Source organism: Callospermophilus lateralis, chromosome 11 (genome assembly GCF_048772815.1).
Source record: "Callospermophilus lateralis isolate mCalLat2 chromosome 11, mCalLat2.hap1, whole genome shotgun sequence".
Taxonomy (NCBI): Eukaryota; Metazoa; Chordata; class Mammalia; order Rodentia; family Sciuridae; genus Callospermophilus; species Callospermophilus lateralis.
The window spans coordinates 63120005-63138363 of NC_135315.1; the positions used below are offsets into that span (position 1 = coordinate 63120005).

At 42.3% G+C, this 18359-nt stretch overlaps 1 protein-coding gene across 2 annotated transcripts in view; it reads right to left on the bottom strand.

Moving 5' to 3' along the window:
• Nucleotides 1-10288, bottom strand: part of Nt5m (5',3'-nucleotidase, mitochondrial) — a 29904-nt gene extending 19616 nt beyond the window's left edge. For both annotated transcript variants that reach the window (XM_076871063.1, XM_076871062.1), the window contains exons 1-2: nt 10019-10288; nt 5421-5521 (exon numbers count right to left, since the gene is read on the bottom strand). In XM_076871063.1, coding sequence (XP_076727178.1) covers nt 5421-5521; nt 10019-10288 — 371 coding nt within the window. The remainder of the gene's footprint in view (nt 1-5420; nt 5522-10018) is intronic.
• Between the last annotated feature and the right edge of the window lie 8071 nt (nt 10289-18359).

Consider the following 18359-nt stretch of genomic DNA (forward strand, 5'->3'; position numbering starts at 1 on the left):
CCAGGAGTCTGAGGCCAGCCTGGGCAATATAGCGAGACCCCTGTCTCTATTAAAGAGAAAAAGGAAAAAGCAACTTTTAAAAAATAAGGTAGTTCTATAGTACTGACATTAAAATATTTCGAAGACATTGTTAAATAAAAAGGAGAGAGCTTCAGAACAACACAAAGATCTTATCCACTTTTTTTATTTTTAAATAGGGCCTCACTATGTTGTTGAGTCTGGGACACAACCCTCAACTCAAGCAATCCTCCTGCCTCAGTCTCCCGATTAGCTGGGACTGCAGGCATACACCACCATCCTCAACTCCACGTATTTATTTTGTATTACTGGTGCTAGGGATTGAACCCAGGACCTCACACATGTCAAGCATGTTCCCTTCCACTGAGCCCCTCCATCCATGTTTTTCCAAAAAACCTAAGAACTTTGTGAATACGTACACTAGAGTTATTCATTCAGCAAACATTTGGGGTACATGCTAAGTGCCAGATATCATTCTGTGGACTGAGAACAGAGCCAAAACCAAGACAATCCCTGACCTCAGGGAGCTGTCACCCAAAAGAGAAAAGGACAAACACAGATATAACCGTTTCAGATTGGAGTGCGTCCCCAGAGTAATGGAGATTTTAGTGCAACGTGAAGCCAGCTGAGTTTTCGGCTGGGAATTAACATCACCAGAATTTAGTTCAAAAAATAGCTCATTCTGGCTTCTGGTGGGTCATTTAAATTGATACATCTATATGTAAACTTGTATGTAGGTGCATTTTATTTTTTATTTTTTTATGTTTGAATTATTATTTTTTTATTATGAGTTGTTCAAAACATTACAAAGCTCTTGACATATCATATTTCATACATTTGATTCAAACAGATTATGAACATTTTAAAAGGCTTGGGAGTGTGCACTCCAAATTCTTGCTGGTGTGCGATGGCAGATGCCTATAATCCCAGCAACTATGGAGGCTGAGGCAAGAGGATTGCAAGTTGGAGGCCAACCTGGGCCATTTAGCAAGAACCTGTCTCAGAATAAAACAGAAAGGCTGGGATCAGCTCAGCAGTAAAGCACTTGCCTAGCGTGTGCAAGATGCTGGGTTTTCGATCCAGGTCTCCCCCACAACACAAAACACAATCTTCACAAGGGCAAAAGGAGTAGAACCCAGAGGGCTGTATAGAGGGAGGGAGAGCAAAAGGGCACTTCCCGTACATCCACACTGTCTGAGTTCTTTTTTTTGTAAAAGACTAGATCCATATTTTGGGCTAGAGGTGTAACTCAGTGGTACAGCCTGGTCTGCAGGAGGTCCTGGGTTCTATCCCCAGAACCACAAAACAAGACCTGTATGTTCCTGAGTAATTAACAGTCAACATGCCAAGGAAGCTGTTTGGGGGGAGCCTCTCAGATGGGAAATCAGGTCTCCTTCACGGTGTTCTCTCCTATCAGAAATTCCCTGCCCCTCCTTCACCTGGCAGGTCCCTTCTCATTCTTCAAGATAGCTCTTCTGGTGAGTGCTAGCCCTGGCCTGCCTATCCTCCTACATTCCCTTCACATGCCCACTACTGGGCTTTTAGATCTACCTCCTAATAACTTGTTAACTAGTGACCTAATAAGGGTCACTAGTTCCAGCACCTGGTTCAAGGGCAAGCCCATGCCAAGTGTTTGATAATTATCCACAATATTAACAGTTAAATCTTGGCCTCTGTGGCTGGGCCTCCCACATCTCAGTATGCCTGCTCCAGCACCTGACATGCAGTACCCACTCAGCTTCTGACAAGACCCTTGTTTGTGCTCTGTCCATACTCTGGCCACTGAGTCACCATGGGACTCTTCCACCCAATTCCCCCAGATGGAGGTAAAGGACCACTGGGTATGGTCTAGTTTTGCATTTCCCAGTTTCTATGAAAGTGAAAATAGGTAAGCAGTGATAAAAAGAAGTCTTCGAAGCTAGATTACAGGTGGTAAAAGTTGCCTTATCTCCTGTCCCAATGAGGTGTTGCCATGCCCTTGGGCGGTTAAACACTCTGGAAAGTTCTATGGTGAAGCATGAAGCAGCCTACTTAATCCACCGATCCCCATCCTGTGTCGCTGAAGAATGCTTTCCTTGTGGCAATACCTACTAAATCTCCCAGAATAACAAAAGCATCAACTTAATTTTTCTGAGTACCTACTGTGTGCCACATACTACACTGAGCACTTCTCGTTACCTTCCCTTTACAGAGGAAGAAACAGACCCAGGAAATTTCAATAATTTGCCTGAGAGATGTTCTCTAGAACCCAGGACCTGAGCAGTCCTGCTGCTGTTCCTTGCTCTAAAACACTGTGCGACACAGTATCCCAGAACACAGTTGTGTGACTGTATCCAGGACACACAGACCCAGACAGCAAGGAGAGATTTGAGAGCTAAAGTGCTAATACAGTCATCTGCGGGGGATCGTTTCCAGACCCCTGCCCACCACAGGAACCAAAATCCAGGAAGGTTCAAGTTCCTCACATAAAATGTGTAGTACTTGTATGTAACTTGTACACACCTTTCTGAATACTTTCAAAAATCTCTAGATTGCTTCTGACACCTAATAAAATGGCAAATGCTACAGATAAAGTTGCTATTGTTTAGAGAATAATGACACAAAGAAAAAAAATGTGTACATGTTCAGCACAGATGCAACCGTCATAGGTGTTATAATCTGGATCTTAAATGTCCCCCAAAGGCCCATGTATTGAAGGTTTGGTCCCCAGTGCCTGGCACTATGAAAGTGAAAGAAAGTAAGCTCACCATGGGCATGCCCTTAAAGGGAATATTGGAACCCCAAACCCTTCTGGTCTCCCTCTTTGCTTCCTGGCCACCATGAGGTGAACGTGTCTCCGCTGCTACATGCTCCTACCATCATGTACCAAATCAGCACAGGCCCAAAGCAACAAGGCCAGGTGACCATGGACTGAAGCCTCTGAAACTGTGAACCAAAATAAACCTCTTTCCTTATTAAGCTGATTATCTCAAGTAATTTGTTAAAGTAATGCAAAGCTGACTAACACAATAGGCCTAGTACATGTTTGGCAACAATGAACCCATAGATATGGAGGGCCAACTGGGCACACATTCTCTGCCTTTCCAAACTCTTGCCACATACCACTAAAAACCAATCATATTATAAATCACAATCAAATATACTTCTCTGCAGGACCTGGACTCAAGTCCAAAGATAAATTACCGAACAAATAAGGTCTACAACGCAACTGAAACTCTAAGCATTTTGTGGTTCTCTGATGCCTGTGTATCCCAGTAGACTTTTTTTTTTTAATATTTATTTTTTAGTTGTAGTTGGACACAACACTTCTATTTTACCTATTTTTATGTGGTGCTGAGGATCCAACCCTTGCACATGCTAGGCGAGCGCTCTACCACTGAGCCACAACCCCAGCCCCCACAGTAGAATTTTTTAAATTGGCAATTTCTGGAGGTACTTACTTGGCACAATGAAGACTAAATCATACCTCATGTTTAATTTGTCATACAGGTTGCTGAAACAAGCAAAATTCAAGCAATAAAAATTATCTGTATCTAGGAGTAAATCTACATACTACAGTCAATTGATTTTCTTTTCCTTTATTCTGCTGTGCGTGTGTGTGTGTGTGTGTGTTTGTTTCTGGGAAATGGACTCAGGGCCTTGCACGTGCGAGGCAAGTGCTCTACCATGGAGCTATAACTCAAGCTCGGATTTTAAATAAGAGTGCCAAGAAAACTCAATATCTTGGGCCAGGGTTGTGGCTCAGTGGTAGAGCGCTTGCTTAGCATGCGTGAGGCACTGGGTTCAGTCCCTGGTACCATATAAAAAATAAACAAACAAATAAAATAAATGTATTGTGTCCATCTACAACTAAAAAAATATTTTTAAAAAACTCAATATCTTTTCCTTAAAACATTGAAAGAAGTAAAACAATAGTCTTTTCAACAAATGATTCTGGGACAACTGGATATCCACATTATAAAGAATGAAGCTAGATTCCTGCCTTACATCATACACAAAACCTAAAATGGATTAGAGGCCTGTTTCGGTTATAGCAGAAACTAAAACTCTTAAAGAAAACACAGCAGCAAATCCGTGTAACCCTGGATTAGGCAATGGCTGCTTAGATAAGACCCCAACACACAAGTGACAAGAAAACAAATCAATAAATAGGACCACTTTTGAAATGAAAGACTTTCTGTTTTAAAGGACACAGTTAAGAAAGTGAAACAACAGTCCCCAGAATGAGAGGAGGTGACTATAAGTCATATATCTGATAAGGGACTTGTATCTAGAATATAGAGAGAACCTTATAAGTGAAACAATTAAAAAGAGAGCAATTAAGCTGGGCGTGGTGGCACACAGCTACTTGGGAGGCTGACCAGGAAGATTGCAAGTTTGAGACCAGCCTGGGTTATGTGTCTCAAAAAATTTTTTTTAATTTAAAAAAAAAATGTTTTAAAGGCCTACAGATATAGCTCAAAGGTAGGTGCTTGCGTAGCACATGCAAGGACCTGGGTTCAATCCCCAGGACCACACTCACACTAAAAAGACTCATTACCCAGTTGAAAAAAAAAAAAAAAAAGAACAAAGGATATGAATAAATATTTCATCAAATAAAATATTAAAATGGCCAATAAGTTCATGAAAATATATTCAACATTATTAGCCTTCATGGAAATGCAAATTAAAACCACAATATCAATTCACACGCACTGGGATGACTAAAATAAAAAAAGACAATAACAGGTATTTACAAAGATGTGGACAAACTGGAACCTTTCCGCATTGCTAGTGGGAATGCAAAATGCACAGCTACTTGGAACAGTTTGGTAGATCCTCAAGACTATTAATCACAGAATTACCTTATGACCCAATAATTCTGCTCTTACGTATATCCCCAAGAGAACTGAAAACAGGTATTCAAGCAAATACTTATGTGAATATTCACAGTATTACTACTCCACACAGCCAAAAGGTGGAAAGAGCCCAAATATCCGTGAGCTGATGGATAAAAGTGTGATCTATTCATAGAATGGAATATTACTCAGCCATAAAAGTCAGTAAGTAGTAACATATGATACAATGTGGATGTATCTTGAAAAAATTACTCCAAGTAAAAGAAGTCACACCCCAAAGACCACACATTGTATGATGCTACTTAAATGAAATGCACAGAACCAATGAATCTACAAAGACAGAAAGTGAATTAGTGGTTGACCGGGGCTACAGGAGGAAGACGGGAATGGGTAATGATTGAGCTGAGTAACAAGGCCCAGGAGGGCCAGGGCCAGGCTTTGCTGTTGCTGAATTCCCTGGTGCCGGCAGCATCCACCCAGAACAGTTTCTACCAGGTTCTGCGACAAGGTGAGGAGGTACAGCCTGGAGCTGTGGGGTCCCACCGGGTGGGAAGATAAACTTACTTTTGTAGGCTGGCCATCTGCTTCACAGCTTGCACGGCCCCTGGCAGAGGATCAAGTTCAAAGAAGAAATTCTTAGTCTCCCAGATGCTGATGGCCTTCTCCTGAAAAGTCAAGAGAAGCAGATTACCTCCAGGCTCCTCCGGCATCTTGCTGCCCTCCCTGGGAAGGGTTGCTGACAAGACGGGGGATTTCCACCTTCCCCTCGCCCCTAAACACCCCTAAGGACATATTTCCTGGGGGAAGCACAGGGAGTGTGTGTGTGTGTGTGTGTGTGTGTGTGTGTGTGTGCACTTGCATGCATTCTGGCCCCTTTCCAGGAAGGATGTGACTTCTGTTAGGATCCAGCAGGGACCAGCTAAGGGGTAAGGGCCATGGATCCACGTTAGCTCTGCCGAGAGGCACATGGAATTCTCTGGGGCTTAAGGTCAACCTTCCTGAACCACAGACTTGATTCGAATGAATGAATGAAGTACTGTGGAGGCTGGAGAGAGGACCAGGTCTTGTCATGGCAGAACTATCCATAGACTTGAGGGTTGGACAATCTCAGAGACCCTGGAAGTGCACAGCTGAGCCAGGTGGGACAAGGGGAGGGGAGGCAGTGTGAAAGGTCAGGAGAGTGCCAGGCTCCTCCTGCCAATCAAAACAGTTCTGCTTTTATGTTCTTTATGTGTTGAGGTGCCAATAATAGCTTTTTTTTAAAAAAAAGATTCTGCCGCTTTTAAAGTTTGAAAGCAAAAATTCAGACCTTCATTTTAATTTTTTAAATATTTATTTTTTAGTTGTAGTTGGACACAGTACCTTGAGTTGACTTATTTATTTTTATGTGGTGCTGAGAATCAAACCCAGGACCTCGAATGTGCTACGCGAGCGCTCTACCGCTGAGCCACAACTCCAGCCCCAGACCTTCATTTTACATGAGAAAACCAAGGGTCAGAATGGGGAAGATATCTACACGATGTCACACAGCAAGACAGTGACCTTGCTGGGAGTAGAATACACCTATCTCTTCACTCCCAGGGCAGTAACTTTCCACCTTTTGCTATTAGGCCTAAACCCAATTTTCAAAAGGCAGCATCTTTTCTGGGGCCAGGCAAGGGGAAAGTGATAAATCTCAGTCTCTGAGAATCAAGAACCTAAATCCAGGTGTGCAGTTCAGAAATGCCTCTCCTGTAAGAGATCATATAAGCAATATTCTTGTGAACTACACAGGGCTAAGTAAATGTGCGCTTATTGCTGAGATATGTCTTCTTGTCTGATACTCACAATTCCCAAGAACCAAGGATCGCTATCCCCAATTTACAGATAAGGGAGATTTTGTTCAAGGACCCTTAGGGGTGACTCTGTCAGGACTTGAACTCATGTGGAGACAGTCTGGGTGAAGTCCAAAAGCCCTGGCCCTTGCCATGTGACCTGGGTTCAGCATGTCCACTAAATGAGCCTCTCTCCTATCCACAGAATAAAGACAGAAGCTCACCCCTTTCTTACAAGGTTCTTATGAGGATGTGACAAATATACATTAACCTCAACACCCAAGTCTCACGTTGAGATGACAGTTTCTCAGTACCCCTTCCCTGACACTAACTTGCTGGGAACCACTAGTCAACCCTCTCTGGCTCAGTGCATCTGTCCTAACAGTCTAAGATTCTAAATCTGTTAAAAATGAGCTTTTCTTTCCGTCTCTGCCCTGCTTTACCTACCTGAATACTGTGAAGATCAAAGGGAACACAGATAGTGCAATCAGCCCTTCATATTCACAGGTTCTGCATGCAACAGACTCAACCAACCACAGATAGAAAACATTTGGAAAAAAACACACTGCGTCAATACTAAATATGCCTAGACATTTTTCCTTGTCATTATTCCCCTAAACAGTGCAGGACAGCAACTATTTACATTGTATCAGGCATTATAAGTTATCTAAGTGTGACTTAAAGTATACAGAAAGTGGGTAGGTTACATGTAAATACTACACCATTTTATGTAAGACACTTGAGCGTTTGTGGATTTTGATATCCAAGGAGGATCCTGGAACAGTCCATTTGGATACTAAGGGACTTTATTCTGTAAAGTAGAAGTGCCTTATCCAAACACAGGTTCCTCCTGGAGCACCTCCTATTTCCCCCACGAGCTGCTCCTTCTCCCTGTACTTGGAAAACAGGAATCTGTCTCCTTAGACCTTGAGCCTGGATCTCTGTGAAAAGGGCAGGAAAAACCACTGTGCTTTCCAGAGTAGTTGGGGATGGACTTAGTTCATCCATCATAAACTCTTGGGAGAAAATAAGGTATCCTGAATTCCAATACTCGGTCACCTATCTACAAATGAACACCAAACATCACTGAAATGACATGGTTTGGTTTGGTTTTCAGTTTTTAATGAGGTCTCAGTACCAGGAGAGATCAGCGTACCAGGCTCTGTGGAATTCACCTTCGGAAGTCCTGGTTTTGAGGTAGGATAGAAAAGAGATTAAAAGATAGGCTGAAAGGAAACAGAAGAGAAGGAAAAAGAGACTCCAACTTTAAGTATAAAATCCCCATGATCACACAGGACTTGACACCTTTATTCCCCAGACCTGTCGTGCTTACCGGCCTGTCACCCCCAAATTCTTGAGAAATCGATAAATTTGAAAGTTATCATAAATTCACTCGTCCATGAAAATTGCCTTGTTTTAATGCTTATGAGCACTATTAGCTTACACAATGTACTTTTCAATTAGATAAAGAAAAAAAGGAGATGTATTTTAAGAAACCTACAATATAGGCACATTCCAAATGTTATCTAGAAAGAAGAGATAATGACAACCTGAATACTTCAGAAGACCACACCATCTTAAACACCTTGTAATCACCAGGCAGATGCCATTCCCACATACCTTCCCAGGTCCACCCCACAGAGTTTCCTTTAAAAGAAAAGCCCGTGAGCCAAGCGCAGACCCCTGCCTGTAATCTTGGACTCAAGAGGCTGAGAGTTAGAGGACTGGCTTGGGCAACTTAGGAGGGCCTGCCTCAACAAAAAACAAAAAACAAATAATAAAAATAAAAGGACTAGGTTGTAGCTCAGTGATAAAGTTCTACTGGGTTCGTTCCCTACCACCAAAAAAGAAAAGAAAAACCTGTGACCCAAAAAAGTGCTTCTCACTCAAAATGGACCACGGTCTGCTCTGAGAATGCCTATCTTCATCTTTTACTTTCTAATACATTTCTTCCTCTTTGCTACAACCTGATGCATCCTTAAATTCTTTTCTGCAAAATGTCAAGAACCTAGAAGGTCTGAGCAGAGATTTCCTTGCCTGTGGAGAGACCACTTTCCACCCTCTTATAGTGAAACCGTGAATAAAGAGAAATGGTACTTGAGTACTTCCTCTGACCCCTGAACCTCAGGAAGATCCTTCCCCTTCACAGAGTTTCACCATGGTAAGGCGCTGGGTCTATCCTGGGGAGGTGTGCTGTTCCACCTTCATGGTCCTTCCCTGTACAGGATGCCCACACTTGGCAGGTGGGAATGCTTCTACTACTCCCTGAAACTGGAGGGCCCAAGCGGGAGCGAAGAGCAGCTCTGGCCTCCAAGTTGGTGCTTGTTTTCCCCCAAATTATTGTGGGACAAAACAAATTGTTGTATTGTGCCTTGTTGGAGTCAGAAGAAATGTCAATTGTTAGGGCAGGACAGGCGACAGGACTTTGGAAGGGAAAAGCTAAAATGTGCCTAGCAGGCAGACAGAATGGAGTTTGAATCCTGTCAGGGCCTCTTCGGATCAGATGAGTTGGCCAAGTTTCCTCATCAGCAAAATGGAGATAACAATGCCTACCTTCAGAAGAGATAAGGCAGTGAACTTGGGCTCTTTATCCTCACCATCAAACCCTCTGCAGTGACCCCAAGCGGCTAATCAAGGGATGCTATAAAATTCCCAGCTTCTTTTAGTTTGTGCATGGCAAAATCCTCTGTTCCTTTCACAAAACAGTTTAAATCTTACAAATTATGCTCTCTGCAAAGGTCCCTGTATGGATGTTTCTCTCTATCCATGAAGGACTCAGGGGGCAGAGCAGAGTTTGGGGGCGCTCAGGTATTCAGCAGGACAGGTATTTGGCACTGAATTTTGGGACAGGCTAGGGGGTGGATTCCACCTCACCTTAACCATAGGACTCCCTGCGTGGCACTCTGAAAGTCTCTGAGCCTCCAATATCACACAAGCTATGCTTTCGTGGAATAGGGGCGCGGGTACCTGTTAAAGTCATACCTTTACCTGTTAAAGTCATAGGTAAAATTTATAAGATGTACTTCTATTTTTTTTTTTTAATTAACAAATAACATGAAGCCAAATAGATCGAAAATTGAAAAATCGGCTGCAGATAGAGAGTTTAGGTATATTATGTTAGAAACCCCCGTGACAGCCAAAGATAAATGGTGCACCTCTCATCCTCCCCTGAACCCTACTTTACGAGAGGACCACCCCAAGGCTAGGGCGGTGACCCGCGCAAGGTCACTCGGGCTGCTGGACTCCAAAGGGAGCTCTCTGCCCAGGGCTGGGAAGGCAGCCTCGATTTCCCTGCAAGAAGGGCGGCCCGAGAGACACCCCGAGGGGACCGAGGCTAGGGATGCTCACGCTCAATCCCGGCCGCAGGAGGCCGTATTGCTCCGACACCCAGAAGCCGCGCCGGTCCTCCAGCGCGATGAAGGGCAGGTCGGGGAAGCGCGCGCGGAACTTCTTGAGGAAACCGCCCTCGAAGTCGGCCAGCACGCCGTCCATGTCCACCAGCACCCGCAGGGCGCGGCCGCCTTCCCGGCCCGCCGGCCCGCCGGATGCCCGGCGCCGCTCCGCAGGGCCCGGCGCGCCGCGGGGCCGCAGCGCACACCAGCCGCCCAGCCGGATCATGGCCCCTCGTGGCCGCCCGCCGTGGGCGCAGGTGCCCGAGCCGCCGCGCGCCGCCTGTGCGGGCCGGTAAACATACCCGCCGCGCAGGAGAAGCCCCGCCTCCCCCGGCGCGCTGCGGGGCACTGGGTACCTGGGGCGCAGGGCGCGGGGCGCGGGGCACCAGGCGCCTGCGCGCAGACTCCAGCCTCGAAGCCAGACCGAGGTGCGCGCCCCAACGGGCAGCGAGGCCCCGCCCCTTTAAAGGGCCGCCCGCCCTGTGGAGGCGGAGCCTGAGGGGCGTGGCTTCGGGGACAGCTCTGGGTGCTGGATGCCCACATGCCTGGAGTCTCCACTCGCATCCTTTCTCAGCAGCGGCCTGAGCTCGCCCTTCCCCCTGCAGCAGCGGAGGATGAAGGAGCTGTGCATGCAAACGGAAGAGACCTGTGTCCGTAGACATGACCCCCGAGCGCTTGCTGTGTGAGACTGGAACCAGACAGACAAGGTTCCAGCCATCCTGGAACTTAGGTTGTAGAAGGGAAGACAGTGGGGTGAAAGGACCCAAACGGGTTGTTGCGCACCTCGAAAGCCTCTCTGCTTATTTGATGAATGTCTGGGGAAAGACTGATATGAGAACACGGAGTCAATAACCTTTGTATTTTCAAGTAAACATATAAATAAATAGTATGCATCACGATATAAATTGCTTTTTTTTTTTTTTCTTTACAAAACCAAACAACTTTGAAAACAGCACAGGAATGGGGTGATGTAGAAGGGTGAGATTGGCAGAGTGGTCGGGGAAGACTTTCACCGGGTGATGCTGTGTGAGTTTAGAAAGTTCGGTGGTTCATTTTGAGAATATAGTATTTAGCCTTAATTGGGTTGTAAGATACCATTGTAGCCAATTTTAGCCCAATTGTAGCCCAGTTTTAAAACTATCCAATCACTAACCCCACCTTCTCCAATTAGGGCAAGAGGAAGCATTGATTTAGAGATAAAAACAGCTGAACTGCCTGTCCAAGCGCGCTTGCTAGATAAGTTCTTTAGCAGAAGTTAAGTTTGTCTTGCCCACCTACTTCTGAGTATGTGTTTGATTTATTTTTTTATTTTTAGTGGTCAGTGGACCTTTTTGTTTGTTTGTTTGTTTATTTGGATGCGGTGCTGAGAATCGAACCCAGTGCCCCACACAGGCCTGGCAAGCACTCTTGAGCTACATCCCAAGCCCTGCATTTGATTTCTTGCTGCAGTTAGGTGTTTCTAACAATTTGGGTGCCAAGTGTGGAGCTCCATACATTGCCTAGGGGTCATGGGTCTCCTTCCTTAGAGGAGACACTTCCCACTGCCTTATTGCAGTGGCCCCAGAGCAGGGGAGGAAATTGTCTGTGATCCTTGAAATCAAAAGTGGATCCACAAAGAGGGGAAAGGACCCAAGAAAGCACCCTGGAGGCCAGGTAACTCCAGGCATGAACCAAGGTAGGAAAACCTACTCTCGAGGACCAGAGAGAATTACTTCCTTGATGGTCATGGCATCTTGGAGATTCTGTGAGTATGACTGAGGCATGAGAGCAAGAAATCCCCAAAGAGCGGGGGTTGGGACTCTATTCAGAAGCACTGAGAGCACATTCAGGAAAGGGGTGGGGGTGGGAGTTTGTGTGCAAGAAATCCTCAGTCAGGAGGACTGAGCACACAGGGTGCCCGGGGTATACAAGAAACCTCCAACAAGCAGGGGTTGAGTACACCAGGAAACTTAATAATAGAAACCTTAAAAAGCAGGGGGGTTGTAATAAAAATTCTAGGTCTAAGGACAGGGAAGAACAATGGAAATCTTTTCCTTTGGAGACTCCTAAGCAGGGAAAATAAATAGTAGTGATGGTAGGAATAATCTTTCCCCATGGAGGACAATGGCCCACTAAACCTTTGATTTCAGCATCCACCATGGCTGACAGACTCTATTCCTCATGTTACCAACTGCACAGCCCATTTTCATGTACCGGTCATACTGTAAAAAAGCTGGGACAGGGTTGGAGTTGAGACTCAGTGGTAGAGCACTTGCCTAGCATGCATGAGGCTCTGGGTTCCATCCCTAGAGCCACATTAAAAAAAAACTAAATAAGTAAAATAAAAGTATTGTTTCCATCTTTTAAAATAAAAATCTGTGACAGGCTGTATTTTAACCTGTGTATTTTATGTTGTGTCTATATATGTGCTTGTATCTCTATCATGTACATGATATCAAAATTAATTTTCATGGGTAACCTAAGTTAGAAATGGGTAAATTAGTTTTAACATAAATGGAATTAATCTTCATAAATGTGTTTGTTAGAGGAGACATCTGGCTAATTTACAAAGTTGAAATACTAAAACATCAACTAAGTATAAATTCAAAAACTCTTGGCTTCTTGAATTCCATAAGGTAACATATATTTGGGCTATTAAATTTACCAATTTACAAAAATTGGTAAATTAAAAAAAGGTTTACATCAGACATAACTTTCCTATGTTCATATATGACTACACAACGGGTGTAACTCCACAACATGTATACCACAAGAATGGGGAATTATATTCCATATATGTATGATATGTCAAAATACATTCTACTGTCATGTATAACTAAAAAGAACAAATAAAAAAATTTTAAAAGGTTTAAGATTACTTGTTTCTGGATCTTAAACTAAAAGCAAGGTTGTGAAGAGTTGAAATTCTAACAGGTGTAATTCCATATGCATACAAAAAGTTTCAGCTGTGTTTGATTAAAGTACTGTAAAAAGAGTAAAGTATTTCAATTATTAAGAGAGAGTAAGATTTATCTCTGTGGCTCTGGGAGGCTGAGACAAGAGGATTGGGAGTTCAAAGGCAGCCTCAACAAAAGTGAGGTGCTAGGTAACTCAGTGAGACTTTGTCTCTAAATAAAATACAAAAATAGGGCTCAGTGGTGGAGTGCCCCTGAGTTCAATCCCCAGTACCCTCCCCACCCCAGAAAAAAAAAAAAAAAGAGTAAGATTTGTTTGAATGAGGGAAGAAAAAGCTCCTGTGATGTCAGGAGCAGCCTACCTAATAGAAGTTTTATGGTTGCTGCATAAGAGTCCATGCTGAACAGGTATTTAAAAAGCATTGGGGCTAATGGTTGGAATCTATGTTGTACAGGAGGGTACCATGGCTGTTGGCTTTGCCCCTGACTTTCTAATTGACTAATTTTTCTGTAACCTTCATTTGGGTCTACCCCCACTTCCATATTCCCAGCATTCTGGGACAAAAGAATTGACGTTTAACCTCACAGGGTGGCCTTTGCATTTGAAAAGAACAAACCAACCAGGCAGCTAATTATTCTGTCTTATTCAGGAAGATGAAGCTGCCAATCACAAAGGACATAGCAGGGAGTTCCAGCACTATTAGATTATAACCTGGTGGGGGGCGGCATTAAGACACAGGTTTTTTGTTTGTTTGTTTGGTTGGTTTTGGGGGGGGTTAAAAACCAGGTTTTCTATCCCTCTCCAGGGATAAACAGTTCTGTAAATTAAACCTACAGATAACAGGCTTGCAAAGAGTTACAACTTCATTTGCAGTGCCCCCAAGGAAAAGGAAACAAAGCCTGCTCTGCTGGAGGTCTACTAAAAGTGACTGAGACCACCTGAGCCAAAGGCACTATGAGAAAGATGATCAACGTTATCTCAACCAAGACTTTGTTTAGGGAGGAAATGGCTTGTCCCAGGAAGAATATATCCTACTTAAGAGAGGAATTAATGGGGATCCATTCTCTTCTGAACAATTAAAAAAAAAGAAGAAGAAGAAGAAGAAGAAGAATTGGGTCCGCTTTGCCAGATACCCTAAATATATGTGAATATATAATATATATATATATATATATATATATATATATATATATATATATATATATATAAAAGCTTAGGGGAGCACTTTACCAAGCTGGTGTTCCCCAAACTAAAGTGGTCTGTAGCAGCAATCTCCTACAGATTTATATAGAAATAGCATTTTTAAATATTTATTTTTAATTATAATTGGACACAACACCTTTATTTCACTTGTTTATTTTTGTATGTGGTGCTGAGGATTGAACCCAGGGTCTCACACGAGTACTAGGCGAGCGCTCCACCGCCGAGCTACAACCCCAGTCCCTATAGAAATAGCATTTTTAACTGGGGTACATTTATGTCAATTAATGTTCTGTAGATGGATAAACGTAACCTTTTATCAGTAAGGTATATATAAAATTTTGTGTTACTTTTTAACATTGGAGTGTAAATTTCAAAGTATTTTAAAAGATAATAAGGAGAACCTGATGTGTTTAAAGGTTGACATTGTAAAATGTGGTGTATTTTGCCACTTTTTCCACAAAAAGTAATTTACGAACTCTCTTGGTTTTTGTTTAATTCCTATTTCTGATGTGATGTTGTATTGTGTTATTTGTCAAGAGCTCCACCTTACCTGAGATAAGGCTCCACCTCTCACCCTACTTCACATTAGAATGAATCCAAAGAAGGTTAGACTTAAACTCATTTAAAGTTATATTCAAAAGATAATTTTTTAATATATATATATTTTTTTAGTTGTCAATGGACCTTTATTTTATTTATTTATATGTGGTGCTGAGAATCAAACCCAGTGCTCACACATGCTGGGCAAGCCCTCTACCACTGAGCTGCAACTCCAGCCCAAAAGATGGATTTTTGTTATAAAGACTACTGAGATCTCAAAATAAACAAGGGATATAATACAAAATTAAGTAAATTGTAAAAGTATAAATTAAAAAAGGTATAAAAAAGTATAAATTATAAAAGGTATGTAAGATTGTAAAATAGTTTTAAAAGAAGACAAAATTTGTAAAGAATCTTAAGTGATTGAGTTGATAAATTTATGGATTTTGTGGAGTCAAAGATATATTAGTGTTATTATAGAAATTATGTTTCTTGATTCAAAGCAATTATATAAACTGAATGTTTTGGGATTTGTTGATTTCATTTTATATTTTCCTTATAGAACTGTGTAACTTTAAATTTTTTTTTTTTTTTTTTTTTTTTTTTTTTTTAGTTTTTGATGGGCCTTTATTTTATATATGGTGCTGAGAATCAAACCCAGGGATTCACACATGCCAGGCAAGCGCTCTACCACTGAGCCACAACCACAGCCCAGAACTGTATAACTTTAAAAAAAAAATTTAATTATTGGTAGATCTTTATTTATTTGTTTATTTATATGCAGTATTGAGAATCAAACTCAGTGCCTCACACATTCCAAGCAAGAGCTCTACCACTGAGCTACAACCCCAGCCCAAGAAGTATATAAGTTTTCCTGTTAGTGTTTTGAAGAAGTACTCCTTCTTCAATCAGAACAACCTAAGTTAATTTGAGATAATAAACCATCACCTATAGAATAGAATAAGATGTAAGCCTGACTTCTAGTACTAATACTAACACCAGTTTAATGGAAGAGGTAACTATATAATTGTAGACATGAAAGTTACTGGTGATATCTCTCACCCTGCACAAAACTTAATTCAAATTGGATCAAAGATCTGGGTATTAACCAGAAACCCTGCACCTAATAGAAGAAAATTTCTGCTAGGAACATGTCTGCTTAGGAACCAACTTCCTCAACAAGATTCCTAAAGCACAAGAAGTAAAATTTCAGAAATCAATAAATGGGATGGTATCAAACTAAAAAACTTCTTCATAGCAAAGGAAACAATCAAGAACATGAAGAGAGAGCCGATAGAATGGGAGAAAGGGATTAATTTCCAAGACATATAAAAACTCAAAAAGCTGAACACCAAAACAAACAAACAACAACAATGAAAATAAATGGGCAAAGGAACTAAACAGGCACTTCTCACAAGCAGAAATATGAATGGTAAACAAACACAAAAAAAGTGTTCAAAATCTCTAGCAATTAGAGAAATGCAAATTTCATCTCACTCCAGGCAGAAGGGCAACTATCAAAAATACAAGTAACAATAAATGTTGGTGAGGATGTGGGGAAAAGGGCACACTCATACATTGATGGTGGGAATGCAAATTGATGGAACCACTATTTGACCCAGTTATCCCACTCCTCAGTTTATACCTAAAGGAGTTAAAATCAGCATACTACTGTAATGCTGCCACATGATTATTTATAGCAGCTCAATTCACAATAGCCAAACTATGGAACCAACCTAGATGCTCTTCAACAGATGAATTGATAAAGAAAATGTGGTACATATACACAAAGGAATATTACTCAGCCTTAAAAAAGAATAAAATGATGGCATTTGCTGATAAATGGATGGAACTGGAGAATATCATGCTAACTGAAATAAGCCAATACCCCAAAACCAAAGGTTGAATGTTCTCTCTGATATGTGGATGCTAACCCACAAGAAGGAGGGGGAGGGGGAGAATAGAAGTTCAGTGGATTAGACAAAGGAGAATGAAGGGAATGGAGGGGCAATAGAAATAGGAAAGACAGTGGAATAATCTGACATAACTTTCCTATGTACATATGTAAATACACCACATTGAATCACAACATCATGTACATCCACGAGACTGGGATTCTGATTAGAATAAGATATATTCCATATTTGTGTAAATATATCAAAATAAATTCTACTGTTGGGCTGGAGATGTGGCTCAAGCGGTAGCGCGCTCGCCTGGCATGCGTGCGGCCCGGGTTCGATCCTCAGCACCACATACAGACAAAGATGTTGTGTCCGCTAAATACTAAAAAATAAATATTAAAATTCTCTCTTCCTTTCTTAAAAAAAAAAAAAATCTACTGTTGTGTATAACTAAAAAGGACAAAAAAAGTTACTGGGGAAACTGACCTGCTGAATGTTTAAGACCAAAACTTGGAAACCAAAGGCAAGGAAATAAAAGGTCCAAGAAAAAAGTAGCCAATATTTGGTCCTTGCCTCTCTGTAAGGTCAGCCAGGACCCAGGGACTGAAAGGACCCTTCTAAGGGCTGGCTCTACAACTTTGGTGAGTCACCTGGCCTCCTGATCAGGGAGATTGAGAGGACCCTAGAGAACAGGAAGCCAATCAGTGCACCATCTGCGAAGAGATGGTTATTGGAGAGGGAAATGTCCCTAATGCTTCCAAAGGAAGTCAGTTGTGTCATCAAGACCCTAATCCATTCTGGCAGATGACACAACTGGTAGAGGAAGGCCAAAAGAGCCAAGAGTCTTCTCAAACGTTCCCAAGAGTAATCTCTGAGGAATCTCAGCTGACCCTAATAGTAGACAAGAACAAGGTCAATTTGACCAACTTGGTCTTCAACACCTGGCAGGAGAGTATATCCAAAGCACAGCCGTACCTGGACAATAATTTTTTTATTTGAGATATACATATGTGTCAGTCCTCCCCAAGGTAAGTAAAACTGGGAGGCTATAAAGGAAGGGTTTTTATACAGGAGTGCTTGATACCTATCACACAAAATTCTTTCAGAGTCAAAAGTTTGTTCTGAGTGAAGTTGAGACCTATCTGTGCTTTTTTTTTTTTTTTTTTTTTTTCCTGGTATGATTATCATGAACTACTGCTCATACTCCCCTTCTGGAGTTTGCAATTCATCATTTCCAGCCTGACAACTTGACTTTAATAAAGATCTGGAAACAAGACAAGCTTCAACCAAACCGGAAAGAACCTTCCCAAGTGCTCCTAATCACCAGAATGGCTCTTCAAACTGCTAGAAAGGGGAGAATTCATTACCGTCGGCAATTTCCTCCTCAAAAACCTAGAATGTCTAGGATGAATGGCAATACCAAAGGGTACAAGGACAAAAATAAAAATGAAGTCAAAAGGTATAAAATGAAAAGTGGGGGTGGGGTGGGCGGAGGGATTTGTGAGAAATAGATAGTCCAGGGTTCCTTGGGAGACCAACCTTACATGTGACTGAGTCACACTCCCCAGCTGGGTGCTGAGGTGCTCAGTCACAGAAATGTGGCAGAGCTTTCCCTACCCTTCTTGGTTTCGAGGGATGGTGTCTCGTGCATGGGTGTGTCTTCCTACAGCCCCATGGGTGGAGCTATGCTCACCTGCTCCTTTGTAATGTAACCCCTTGCCCTGTTTAGGATACAAGGATGGAAGTGCCTTGTGTGTG